Below are 14,271 nucleotides of genomic sequence, written 5' to 3' on the forward strand. Positions count from 1 at the left end.
GATTTCAAAGTGAAATCAAATTCAAAATATCAATTTTCAACAACCCCTCTTCATCCTAAATAGGATACCAATAACACCAAAAAATGGGATCTTTTTTATACTTGCTCTCACAGAAACAAGGCCAGCAGCATACCCACAATGGGTTCAAGCTTTTGCTATTTTCTCTCTCTAAAATAAAGTATACAAAAGACCCCCAAAAGAAGACCCAATTTCCGCCAATCTCTCTATCATTTTTCACTCTTTATCTCAATAAACAAAGTGAAAAAAAACCCTTTCAAAGAGAAAAGTTTCTACAACATCTCAACCATTTGACTAGGTGCAATCCAATAGCCCAAAATAAAAGAGAAAAAAATCAAATATAAAAATCACATGTGTGATTTGGCTTCACAAATGTAACATGGAGCATGGTACCATTTGAATCTTATATTATAAAATTAACGCAGACCTGAAAAATTGACTAGGCTGTTTTAGTATAGGAAAACCCTCAACTCATCATCTTGAACTCTAGACATGGATAAGAAAAAAGAAAAAAAAAAAAATTATGTCCTAAAAATAATGCATCATATAATACGTTATATGGAATATCAATTGTTAAGACTTTCAAGTGCTTATAAATCTACTCATTGTGCACCATTTTAAAAGTTTTTGCTCCAAAACTAAAATGTGCTTTTTGATTGAGTTTAAAAGTACACTTTAATTGTTTAAACTTATACTATAAACCACACCTCACCTCAAAATTAAGGGATGGTATACAAAGAGACCATTTATACAAAATGGTTACAATTCCTTACCACCATTTGATATGAAATTAGATAGCTTTGATGTGTCACAAAGTTCGAGAGAATTTATTTTGAAGTTTGAACTTGGTCAATGAAATAATTGCATCCACCCAATTTCACATCCAATAGTCAAAATTAATGTGAACACCGTATATCAAAGGTAAATTGTCTCATTCTATATTTTCTCAATCGAAAGTAAAAGTGAGATTTTCAATACTTAACTTAGAAGAACAAGAATGAGCTCAAGAGTAGGTGGTCAGGGCGACCAGGGCCACATTGTGACATTTTCATTTCTATTTCTATCACGCGGAGGGGATCCCTTGCACACTGAACTACTAAAATAAAATTGAAGAACATATTTCGACACTTTAAGAAAGACAACAATTAAGGATGCCAACATGGGCTTGTGAGGGGGATTAGTAGGTCAGTGTGGGTTTGGGCGACCTCGAAAACCCTATAAAAGTAAGTCGTACCGAAATGCTCCTCTAAAACGGGTTGTTTCAGCACCGGAAAACCCTCAAGTTGATCTCCTTGACCTCTAGATGTATGAATATGGAAGACAAAACATGTCCAAATAAAGATTATTTAAAGATTTGTAATGATTATGGATGGGCTCATTTTACACCATTTTAAAGCTTTTAACATTGTAAACAACGGTGGAAATATGTCTTGTGCATCCAAAAAAAAACGTGTGATTCGCAATAATTAACTTGGAATTACACTTACGAATGGCCTCAATGCTAAGTAATCATGGGCAGCGAGGCGCCATGTCCTTGAGTTCCGTTCCTACTTCTTGCTGCAAATAGGAGATGCATTTCCTTCTAAACTACTTGGAAGTAGGACTTTAATGTAGGGTTGAAAATGAACCCAGACCCGACCTGAGACCTCGGGTATGAGTTTAGCATTTAGACCCAGAAGGTCGAGTTTAGGTCCAAAACTTGAACCCAACACTATACGGGTCCGGGTCCGGGTCCGGCTTCAGGTCCATATGGACCCGACCCATACCCATAAACTGTTAGAGATAAAATGCTTTACTTTAAGCCCTATTCATTTGGGCGTATTAAGGATTATATATAATTATTAGAATTAGTAGCCATCTTTAACTATTAAATAACAAATTACTTGGCTTGAAATTTAATAGCGTGTGATTGTGACTTTATTGCCAATAATACGGGTATATGATGGTAAAAAGGGCGAAAAAAAAAAACAAAAAGAAGCATCATAGTGATGGTGACAATGGAGACACGAGACCCGACGGGTATGGATATGGGTCCAATTTTCTGACGAGATAAGTTGGGTACGGGTCCAAAACCTGGACCCGAATCTATTTGGGTCTGGTCTGATCCAGCTGGACCCGACCCATTGCCACCCCTCTAAGAATGGTAGGATGGAATTGTGTTCGTATTTTGATCCAATATAACGTAGAGGAGCGATTCTCCTACACTCCCACCAAAAATTATAAAAGTAGGCATTATTGTCCCCAACTTGATGTAATTCTGGAGGAAGTTTCTATGAGGCCTAAGTTTTATAAAAACAAAAGCCTCGTGTCAAATCTACATCTGAATAGCACATTTAACAACATAAATCTTTATGACGGCTCTAAAATCGATTTTCAACATCGATAATAGAATTTAAAACTCAAATAAATGGTACAGAACTTGCATAACTTTTTTTTTTTTTGACCAAAAAAAAATTGCTATATATTTAAGACGAGGCCCAAATAATTTGTTATAATATTCATTACTTTTAGAGTTTGAAATTCTAATCTCTTCTCACTACCATAATATTCAAGCTTAGATGATCAATATAGAGTTTTCCAAAGCTTGAATTGTAATTTTCGTTGAGCTATAAGAGGTGAAGCTTTCCTTATGTGGACAGAGCTGCGGCCCTGTTAAACCAGTTTCCTTCTCTTTTTTTCAGAGTGAGAAATGTATTAAATTAAAATAAGAGAGAGATTTGCAAAACCAATAACACAAGAGAGGATAGAAATTTGTTCGAAGATGCTCCAAATTTGATAAAGAACCAAAAAAAAAGAAAAAGAGAGAGAATGAGGGACCACTTCTCATAGAATCGGTCCACAAAGATTGTATTATCATATTATTAAAGAGAAGAAGACCATAGAAAAGACGATTTGAGGAGGAGAGAGGTCTTACTCCCAGGCAGGCAAGCGTGCAAGCAACAGCCCTTCCTTTTTAACTCTCTTTCTCCTCCTTTGAATCTCTCTCCTCCTTCAACTTTCTCGTTCTCTTCCTTCAACTCTCTCTTAAATACAAAAGGAAAAAGTTTTACTGAAAATCGGGGCTCTAAACAATCAAATTAGCGCTCACCTTGAAATTTTAACTTGAAGAGGTTGTTTTGATACTCAAATTGATCATCTCGACATTAAGATCTACAGAAATGAGAAAATAAAAAATTGGATTTCAAGTTTCGGAAATAGTCCATCTTTTAACTCATTTTTGGACCATCAATTTTTAAGATTTCCAAAATTCCGTAGATATGTTTGATTTAAACTTGAAATTTTATAATTAAAGATAAAATATATTTTAATGCTATTACAAATATTTTCAGTATTGAAACCACATTTTTCGATACTATTTGAAGGTGTATTTTATTTTGATTATTTGGAGCTTCGGCTTTATACAAACTGCAACCATTCCAAATTGCTTTATTCTTCAATTATTTCGGTGCATGCCACAACACGCAATGCGACAATTCCACTTTATAATGTAGAGTTAACAAGCCAACTCAAAAATCCATCAATAAAAGTTCTTTTAATATTGGAAAACCTTCTAATTGATCATCTCAACATCAAGATATATGAAAATGAAAAAAAAAATATTACGAGTCCCAGAAACAATATATCTTGCAACACATTTTTCAGACCGTCCATTTTTAAGATGTGAATATATTTATAAATCTACTTGATTTTAACCAGTTTTAAAATTTAAAATTTTATAATTTGATATAAAAATAGATTTTGGTATAAGAGTAATGATCCTATGAGACTTTCGGACCTTAAAAGAGCACCATTAAATTTGACACAGATCTCTAAAAAAATTATCATATGGTACGAGACTTGACTTTTTTTAGAGAACTATACGAAATTTAATGGTGAACTTATGGAGTCCTACACATAATGTGGGAAAGTCTCGTAAGGTCATTTCCTTTGAAATAATCTTAAAAAACATTCACACCAAAATTATATATTATAATAAAATTTGAAGGTACGCCTTAATTGGATTGTTTAAGGCTGCAACTTTATAAAAACCACGCCCTTGTGCAAATCTACACATATGTACAGAGGGATTCTGTATATTGATGCTCACACCCATAGAACTACTCAATCACACCCAATGTCCCATCCTCTCTCTCTTTGTAACTCAGAATTTTTCTCTTCAGAGTTGAGGACCCAGTCTCCATTGTTGAGGACTTGAGGTCAATCCTCTCTCTACACTCATGCCCACACCTCTTAAACATTTATGCTCACTGCGCACACAAATAAAATAGGTAAATCGGGTAATGTTCAGTTAAAATGGTTAACCACCATTTCCCCACCAAATGAACTAAGATCCTTACTGAAAACACAAAACCAAAAAGGAAATATACAAAGTGAAAATCCACTAAACATTGTGCTTGAATCCGTAACAATCACAGTCTCTACACTCAAAACCCAAAGTAAATAAAGATTGCTACATTCCACAAACCAAGAATCAAATGTGAAAAGAAATAAGAAAAGAAAAAGTTGGGTTTTACTCATTGCTTCACCATCATCTCTTCTGTAACAGAAAGACGCCGTTTCCTGTACATAAACAAAGGACTGGAAAACCTTCAAAAAAAAAACCCTAAAATCTCCTGCTCTTTTGCCGCAGAGTATTTACATGGGGACCCTCTTCTGAAACCCTCAATCCAAGATGAGAGAGAGAGAGGAATTGCAGAGAGAGAGAGAGAGAGTTTCACAGAACCTGAAAAAGAAACCAGAGCGTGTGAGAGAGTATTTTAGAGAGAGAGAGAGAGAGGATTTTACAGGAGCTCAGCTTCACTAATCGCCAGCAACTCCTCGTCGACATCGCCGCGCAACTCCAACCCCTCCAATACTCGCTTAAAAATTGCCACGTGGCACGGAATCCTCAGCACCCCCTCCTGCTCGTACCCGTACTCCTGCGCCGATCTTTTCAGGAGCTCGCCGATCACAGGGTGGTTCAAAAACTCGGCGCACACCACGAACCTCTCCATCTCCTCGCCAACATAAACCGGCACGTGCCCCTCCTGGACCTTCCTCCCCCCTTGACCTCGCCGATCTTGTCCCCCATTCCCATCGGATTGGCGATCTTTTCCCATTCTTGCTCCGGATCGCCGATCTCTCGCGGCCCTCGACTCCGATCGAAGCAGAACGTACTCGGACGAATCGGCGACGCGCGAGAGCCGTCGGATTAGATGCTTCATCTTCATCGTGCGCCTCTCAGCCGTTGGATGTCTGAGAAAAACGCAAGATCTGAGCTCGAGGGTAGCAGAAATGGCGAGCACTAAACTTAACTCTTATAGAGAAACTAAGAAAAGAAACCCCAGGAAATTTATAGAGAGAGAAAGGAGGAAGACGAAACTGCAAGTTGTTTATAGAGAGAGAAAGTAAGGGGAGGAAAGTCCGACTCAGTGTATGTGTAGAGGGAGAAAGGAGTTAGCCACAGGTGTGGTAGGCATGTAGTATTAAATAAGGAAATAAATAAGGGGAGAGCCAATAAAAATTTGTGGGTTTTTTATTGAGTACGGGAACAAGTACATGCCTGGTACTAGCTGTAAGGATTTTGGTAAAAGCAAACGTCAATGGTGTGATTATTATTACTTTCTTTCTCTCTCTTCCCCTCTCTACTTTTTTTTATTTTTTTCCGTGGTCCGTTTCAGTACAACGTCCGTGATCAAGAATTTGCTGCAAAAGAAAAGGAATCATGAATGAGGCCCGACTTTTAGGGTTTTCACTGTTGCAGTTGGCCTTTAGGGATTCATACGGTCCTTTTCGTGGTGAAGTTTTAGGGTTTCACTTAGATGGTTGGTTCTTTGGATTAGACGGTTCTAAAATTTAACAGTTTCGTACTTAACAGTTAATGCCATGGTTTTGTTACCTCTTCAGTATAAGATTCTAGGGTTTTTACTGTTAAAAGTGGCAGTGTGAGATTTATTAGGGTTTTGTTTTTACTTGTAGGGAATCTAGCTGGTTCGTTGTGGAAGTAAAGTTCAGAGTTAACAACCATTACAGAGCGGACAGGTAGTCTGTAAAATCTGATAATTGAAGGATCTTTACAGGGCAATACCCATTTTTGCAGCTTTTTCAGGGTTTCTTTTGGTTTTTTTTTTTTTTTTTAAACGGATCAAACATCGGCAAATTCGAAAGATGGGGTGAAAAAAAGAATGAAAAAGCCTGTGAACAATCTTTGATAAGGATTTGTTTTACAGATTGCCGAGGTATTGGCTTTTGGGTTTTACAGAGAAAGAAAATAATTGGATTTGATGGAAAGCTTGAAGAATCTGGTGATGGAGACTCACCTCAATGCATAGAAATGGCTGATTTTCGCGAGTGTTTTGCCTTCTCTCTCTTCCCAAAGGCCGCTGTTTCTCTCTCTTGATGAGCCCATTAAATAACCAGGTGATAAGCTTTCCCTTTAGATAACTTCGTACGACAACAATAATATTACTTTTTAAGTGAGAGAATAGACATTGATACCCCTATATTAAAAAAATGACTGATTTATCCGTTTAGATAATTTTGTAATTTTAAAAGCGTCAAAATGTTGACTTTTGATCGATATGTTCTTAACATTGTTTAGAAACTTGGGCTCAAGATCGGACACCCGAGATCGAGACCGAGTCCCTGAATTCAACAAGGGCGATTCTGCGTCGATCTGGGCAATTTTAATACGAACGATAAAAAGTTTCAAAAATCATGCAATCCCAATGATTTTGAGTCTGCTCTTGACTCTGACTGCAAATCTTCAAGGCGAGTTTGTAAAATATTAAATTAGTCTATGTCATGACATAACATAATTATTAAGCTCTTTTACTATGTATCAATCAATCCATAGTTGAAAAAATGGGTGCCATTTGGTTTTCTTCTCCATCTATTGTTGAGTGTGGATTGAATCTTTCAAATTAGGATCTAGTCTTACGTGATGACAATTGACAATTTATATCTTTCTCTTGTGCAATGAGTAGCCCAACCCCTAATTGGAAGTTTTTACCTAATCTTGAGAGGGACATTTCATTTAGTTGGAAAAACAAAGCTTAATATGGAGATTCTAGAGAAAGAAAAGTAGAGAAACCATAAATCATTGTTTTGAAAACTAAGGATAAGATATTCTGAATAATAGTACATACAGATAAAGAGAGAGAGAGAGAGGGGTGTCCATTACGTCTGATGAGAAAAATCACTGCAAGACAGTGAACATGAGAGAGAGAGGTAGGAAAAATATGGTAAGACACTGAAAATGAGAGAGAAAGAGAACGTCAATTGTATCGGACGGCAAAAAATTACAATAAATTGAAAAAATCGGTCTCGAATTTAAGTGATTAATAATTGACATTAGCAATGTTACATTACACCTGACGTTGAACTACCCAAGCGAGAAAGATAATACGGTAGAAGTAAAAATTATGGTATATGAGTGAGAGAGAGAGAAGTGGGACTCTATTACATCTGACGAAGAAAATCACTGTGAACCAAAATGACTGTGTCATTTACCAAATTGATAGGAGCTTGACTACTTGTCTCCACAACTACGAACTACTTTGGTGCTTAGGCCAGAGTGAACATTTCATAATAGATAAGGGTGATTCTCGTCAATAAAAATTCCCAAATTACAAACACCATTAAATTCCTCTTAAAAGTTAAAAAGCAAAGCAGCCAATCTCTTTTCACCACCCAACAACTCGCCCCGTTCCAAATCCTTTTTCTCTCTCTCTTTTTCTTTTCTTTTTTTTATTTTTTATTTTATTTTTTTTTGACAAAATCGAGAAGCTTTTATCGACAGAGACAGCATAAGAGTTACATAGAGGAAATTAAATCTTCAGAAACATACAAATTTGTTTTTCTCATTTTAATCAGCTACAGTCGATTGGGCTCATCCAATGGTATAGGTCTGGCCCACGTTGAGTCTTACCTAAATCATCATCATCATTGTTCGTGTTTTATTTCAATTATTTAGTATCTCTATACCAATCTAACATGATTGCCAACATTTTCTCTTTAAAATTTATGATGAACCTCAATTTTATAAAAGCACACTTCGTCTAAGTGCTTCAAAGAAATGGGAAATTTAAATATTTTTTGTTTTATTTTTTATTTTGTAAATGCAAGCCAGCCAAATTGCCGTTTGTCCTTGAATCTAGATCAGAAACCGAAATTCATATTAGGCATGGTGGGTTGGCAATATGCCCTCTTAGAATTACTTATACAATATTTTAAACCTCTCTCATCCGGATTGGAAATCACCATTTCAAATAAAAAATTGATTAGGATAGAACTAGTTCTAAGGAGGTCCCCAAACCTTGACGAAACCTCAATTTCATTTTTTTTTTCTTTTTTTTTTTTTTTTAGTATCATTCCATACTGTTGATTTAGACCAATCCAGGTCGACAATCAATAGATCTAGCACGGATCTTTAATCTTTCCAGGATTTCGCATGCTCAGCTAGGGGTCGCAACATATCTGGTCGAGACCGGATCAAAAAAAATTATATGGCACTAGGACCCGACCGGATCCAAACTTGTCGCACCAGACCAGACCTATCGGACCCAACCCAAATATTAAAATATCCATATATTGATCTATATTTAAACATATTTTATATATTGAGATCCAAAAATTATTACCATACCCAAACCCCGACCAAAATAGTATTCTTACCCGAACCCAAATCAAATCTACTCGGGTCCGGAGTTGGGTTCGAATCCATCGCCACCACCACTATGCTTAGCGGATCTCGATAGCTATGAAAGAAAACCCTGCCCTCAAGAGTCCCCGGGTTACAAATATTTGGGGAACAAATACTCTCATAAACAACACATATCAAAAAAAAAAAAAAAAACAAATATTCTCCTAAAACAAGCACTTATTTCGGTGTGGACTAAATTAACCAGAAAAGTGAAAAAAGAAAAGTTGAAAGGAAAAAGGTCCGAAAACTATTTAGAAAAAGGATAGAAAGAGTAACAGTGACTGGTTTCTGGCGTTTGTCGGCCGTTACTTTTGGCGTTACAGTTGGCATGCCAACGAATGACGCCGTGGATTCCGCCGTTACTTACACCGGACGGCCGTACGGGACCCACCACCCGTCCCCTCCGCCTGACATCCACGTGGCTCCCACTCTCGACGAGATTTTGGTGGTGTGGCCGCACACCTACGTGGTTGTGCTTTATAATTTACTTCTTAATTTTTTATTTTATTTTTAGGAGTTAGTATCGGCCCACCATTTTTATTGGTAACCCACCCAGCATTTCTGATTCTGCCACCCTAAAATTCCCCGGTTAGCGATTTAAATTGGACAGGACTAACCGGTTTTACGATAGTATAGATCATGGGTTAGTTCCTACCTAAAAACCGCTTATTTATATTTATTTAAAGTTACCTATCATTTTTTTAGGCTCTTCTAAATTCCAACCGTACCAATTTGGGTTTTGAAACATTGTCTCATCCGATTTTAACTTGCCACTCATCATAATCTAATTTTCATGGTCCAATTCAAGTAATTCTTACCCTACTACGTTAAATCGAAATCAGAAGAAAAAAATTTATAAATGAGAAGAATCCCATAACTTTTGTTTCTTGAAATTTTTAGGCTCGATGAACCAGTCTTGAGTTGGATTGGCATCTGGTTTGGTATATTACACTAACCGGAGTGGCAATAGCAACTCCCATATACTCAAATATAGGTCTCACATTTTAATTTGGCACTCAGCGCTAGCCAGAAGCATCTTTTCAATTTGTCAAAATAGCTAAACTAGGAAAGGGGCTAGCGTCGCAGTGGTAGCATTTTCATACAACACTATCACATTATGGTATCCATTTCTATCGTTGACACCCTTAATTAATATTTTCAAAATGTTACTCTCCAATCTATTAAAAAAACGTATCCATTTCTATCGTTGACACCCCTAATTAATATTTTCAAAATGTTACTCCCCAATCTATTAAAAAAACGAATAGGGATATGTCTTCCCAACTAAATTACTCAAACCACTGAAAGGAAAAAATTCTTATCTTTCCTTTAATCAAAATGTCATTCATTAACCGTGAATCTGGTTTCCTTTGGTCAGGTGTAATATAATAATTTGGGCTTAAAAAGTCTTATCTTTCCTTTAATCAAAATGTCATTCAGTAAACGTGAATCTGGTTTCCTTTGGTCAGGTGTAATATAATAATTTGGGCTTAAAAAGTCTTATCTTTCCTCCTTTGGTCAGGTGTAATATAATAATTTGGGCTTAAAAAGTCTTATCTTTCCTTTAATCAAAATGTCATTCAGTTCACTTCATGAAAATTGCAAATGACATGGATATTTTGTTCTTTTCATATCTTTAATTTGGTTCGAAATTGGTACTAGGTCAGGGTCTGTGTCTAAGTTAACCGGGTTAGGTCAAATTCTACATGACAAAAAAGCCCATGAAATATATATATACTACATATATGTATGTAATATTTATATGTAAGAATATAAAAACGATATATTATATATGGTGTATGAAATATGGTATATGTATTATAGAAAAGCGTATGATAGGACATTTACTTTTGCTACCGGGAAGAGGTGCGGCACTTACCATGCCAAAAGTCTTAAACAAAATTTCAAAATTTATCAAACTTTATATCACAACCTTCATAGTAAGATTTTGAATTTGATGGTTGGAGATGAGTGTGACGTTGTTGAACTAAAGATAATCTATCGAAACTAATTGTAAATGCTCCCAAAACAAAACAAAAAAATTTATTTTTATTTTTATTTAGATCTATGATCAATATGATCAGGAATATCAATCTTCTAAATTTTGGATCCAAAATCCATCTTTAAGATGGCTTTTTAAAAGCAAGACACGTGTAAATAGATGGAGTGGCTAGCTTATCAAAACTTATATATATATATATATATATATATATATATATATATATATATATATATATATTGTATTAATTATAAGGGATTATATACTACGAAACTATTTATTTTTGGTACAAGAAAGTCACAATCACTTTTAATCGTTAGATGTAAAATTTAATAGATGAAAGTGTGTCACAACATTCAAAAAATTTCATTTTTGACTTTGTTGTCAAACAATGACACATCCTTGACCACCCGATTTCAAATCTAACAGTCAATGATGATTGTGATCTCTTTGTATCAAAAATAAATAGTCTTATTATATACATTTCTATAATATAATTAATATATTATATTAATATAATTAATAGAATCTTATTTTTAACCCAAGTAATTGGGCTAGGTTAACAATGGTTGGTGACATGATTTCCTCGTGAATAGCTTGTGCTCAGGAGAAAAATCCATATCATGAGAAACTTTGTCTAACTACCTTTTAGAGAGAGAGAGAGATTTCAGCATTAGAGAGAGAGAGATTTCAACATTTTACATAAAGCTGGCAGTTTTTTTGGAAGGATTGGAGATGCAATGGGATACAGTTGCAAGCAAGGATGAATAGGCATGTTCCCATGAATTAAAAACAAATGATGTGTACTTGCACAAGGTCGCCATTGCCCTATGAATGAGGCAAAGAAATAAGGTGAATTATTGAGGATTTGGATAATACTATGAAACAAATATTATTTTACTTATTTTGTTACTTTTTTTTATGAATTCGTTACTTATTCTTACGCATACCAACCAGTCTTCTTATTTATGAACTGTAGCCAGCGATGGAGAAAACGATAAAAAATTTGAGTTAATTTTCAATTTCGAAGGAAAATACGAATTTAAAAAGTTGGTGTTTGGATGCCCCGGAATCGCAAAGCGACGGTGTTTCCCAATGGGCAATATATAAAATATTTATGATTCTGTAAACATGATTTGGTACAAAAAAAAAAAAAAAAAAAAAAGGAAAAAAGATTAGTCTCTCTTACTTGATTGGATCGGTTCTCTCCTCTCTGTCCGTTCCATAGGAAATTACGATTTCTAAACAGAGCAATGATTTAAAATTTGCCAATTTGGATTAGGAATCGTTCTAAGCTCAGAATTGATCCTTCCTAACCTAATTTTTTTCCACAACCATGAATTGATATGATCAGGTAGATTTGTCCAATTTTTTTAACGTATTGGGCGTGTCCTTCAGGAACTGGATGATCTGGATTGGCCGAAACACCTGACCGGCACCCATTATGTTTTATTTCCTTTTTTTATTATATGGAGTTATGGACCAAAGAATTGGTCCGATTTGCCGATCATTGACGATTCATCCATCTAGGCAGGATTCCATGGGGCAGATTTATTGGGCCAGTTTCGTTTCTGTTTTAACTTAAGGCAGGCAACGAGCCGGGCCTAGCCCGATGCGGCCTAGGTGACTAGTGTCCCTCTAGTGAGTTTCCCTCTTTCTAACAGCGCGTGTTGTGTGCGCACAATGCCTTTTTTTCCTCCCTTTCTCTCTCTTTCTATAAATGCAATGGGGTTCATATGTGTGCATCCACACGCGTATAGGATGTGATTGGGTAGTGTGCGGCCTCTCTCTCCTCGAGCGCAACAAAGACGTAAATGTGCTGTATTATCATTTCTCTAGTTGCCCCCAAGAACATATGAATGCGACACAATGGGTGCTGGCTCTAACCCGACGGTCCGGGCTCTTGGTTGGAGCGAGACCCGAGCGGAACCCATATTAGGTATGGGTCACTGACCATGCCCGATCCACTGGGTTTGATTGGGTCTGCGTCTGTATATAAAAAGTTGTATATAAATAATGTTGCATATATGGATATATAATGATTTTGATCCAATTTAATAAGGTCCAGAACAGACCCAAACCTAGACCCAACCCAATTCCTTTGAACTCAGAAACCAACCGCCAGATCCAATATTTAAGTCCTGACCTGGACCTGTCTAGACTCAACCCATCTGCTTGTGGCAGTTGACCCGACCCAATTGCTACCCCTTCATGTGGAGAGACACTTTGGGTATATTTGACATTGGCGATAGCCCAAACCAGATACATGCTATTTTAAATTATTAGGTTTGGAGATAGTCATAATCAGCATGCTTATGTTTTTTTTTTTTTTTCTGAAAGATTGAAGGTATGATAGTAAAAAAAAAAATTTATTTTTGGGAAGTAAAAAAGTGATATATATATATAGAGAGAGAGAGAGAGAGAGAGAGAGAGAAATTAAAAAAGATTGATACTCATTATTTTGAGGGTCAACCTTTTCGGGTTCATGAATAGGGATCTCCAAGAAGAAAATGAGTCTCCAAGAGAGAGAGATGACCTTTTGCAGAGAAGATGTACTCCCACGGAATTTTGGGTTGGTCGAGTTTCCACTTCTAGATAGAGAAATTTTCTTAGTTGTTCTCAAGATACTCTTTCCAGAAGTGGTATAGCGATGGGAAAGATGATATTGTTCAATGGAATTGTTAGGACAGGAGAGCAGGTTTAAACGGGAAGTTCGATGAGGTTTTTACCGATACTTTAAGAAAAGTATAATATTTTGTAACCCAAATCCGTAATCTTCATTGAAATAGTGGATTTCTACTTGCTAAAATCAACGATGTAGCCTTAAAAGGTGAACCGCATAAATATTGTGTCGTTATGGTGACTTTATTTTTTACACTCAATTTATAGTTGTATCCATCTATTTCGAATTTAACCAATTGTGTACACGATCTTAAGTGAGATCTCAATATTTGAGATTCCCGATTTTGCATATTGGGGCTTCCAAAAACCCTATACGAACCGCAGTATAATTCCTCAATTGATAATAAGGGTTAACTTGTTGACCGGAGAGAAAAAAAATATGTGTGTGCCTTACGGATGAAGATACCACTGTCCCAAAACTAGATGGGTGGTTTTAAGTTGTTCTATCATTTTGGGCTCTGCGTACCCTGAAATTCTTTGGTACTGGTCTATGTGATCATGGTGCCTCATGTTTCAACACATGTGATGCGAATGATTTCATTAGGGGTATATTGTAAATAATTATTTACTTTCCATAGTGATGATTTCTACTGTTATAAGGCTGAAAGGATAAGCACGAACGCACTTTCCAGTAGGCCTGGCAAGGGATCGGACCGGCCTTGGCCAGGCCCGCCCTAGCTTGGGTCCTTATAAAGCTAGACCTGGCCCAAACCGGGCCAAAGGTGGTATGTCCTAAGCCCTAGGCAGTTCTGCCTAATAAAAAATTCAAAAAATGGAAAAACGTGAAAGGAAACTATAGGCTAAGCCAGGCCAAGCCATGGGATGACTTGGGCCTGACCCAGTCCAACCCTCTAGTCATGGTAGCCCAAACCCTACTTTTTCAGGTTCG

The 14,271-nt window shown here is 36.3% G+C and overlaps 1 protein-coding gene across 1 annotated transcript; it reads right to left on the reverse strand.

Annotated features, from left to right (window-relative positions):
* Positions 1-4,380: 4,380 nt before the first annotated feature.
* LOC18443070 (SAUR-like auxin-responsive protein family) lies at positions 4,381-6,433 on the reverse strand. Its single transcript, XM_011628290.3, has 2 exons — positions 6,318-6,433; positions 4,381-5,253 (listed from the first exon to the last, which is right to left on the reverse strand). Exons 1-2 carry the CDS (start codon positions 6,404-6,406, stop codon positions 4,800-4,802), a joined length of 543 nt encoding a protein of 180 aa, XP_011626592.2. The 5' UTR covers positions 6,407-6,433; the 3' UTR covers positions 4,381-4,799.
* Positions 6,434-14,271: the final 7,838 nt, after the last annotated feature.

This window comes from Amborella trichopoda, chromosome 2 (assembly GCF_054954075.1).
Source record: "Amborella trichopoda isolate Santa Cruz 75 chromosome 2, AtrichopodaSantaCruz75HAP2 v2.0, whole genome shotgun sequence".
In the NCBI taxonomy this organism is placed as follows: Eukaryota; Viridiplantae; Streptophyta; class Magnoliopsida; order Amborellales; family Amborellaceae; genus Amborella; species Amborella trichopoda.

Excerpts from the sequence above, each read along its gene's own strand:
- LOC18443070 (XM_011628290.3), bottom strand. The coding sequence starts at position 6,406 with ATGGGCTCATCAAGAGAGAGAAACAGCGGCCTTTGGGAAGAGAGAGAA. Across the intron at positions 5,254-6,317 it reads AGCCATTTCTATGCATTGAG|ACATCCAACGGCTGAGAGGC; the intron begins GTGAGTCTCCAT and ends CGTTTTTCTCAG.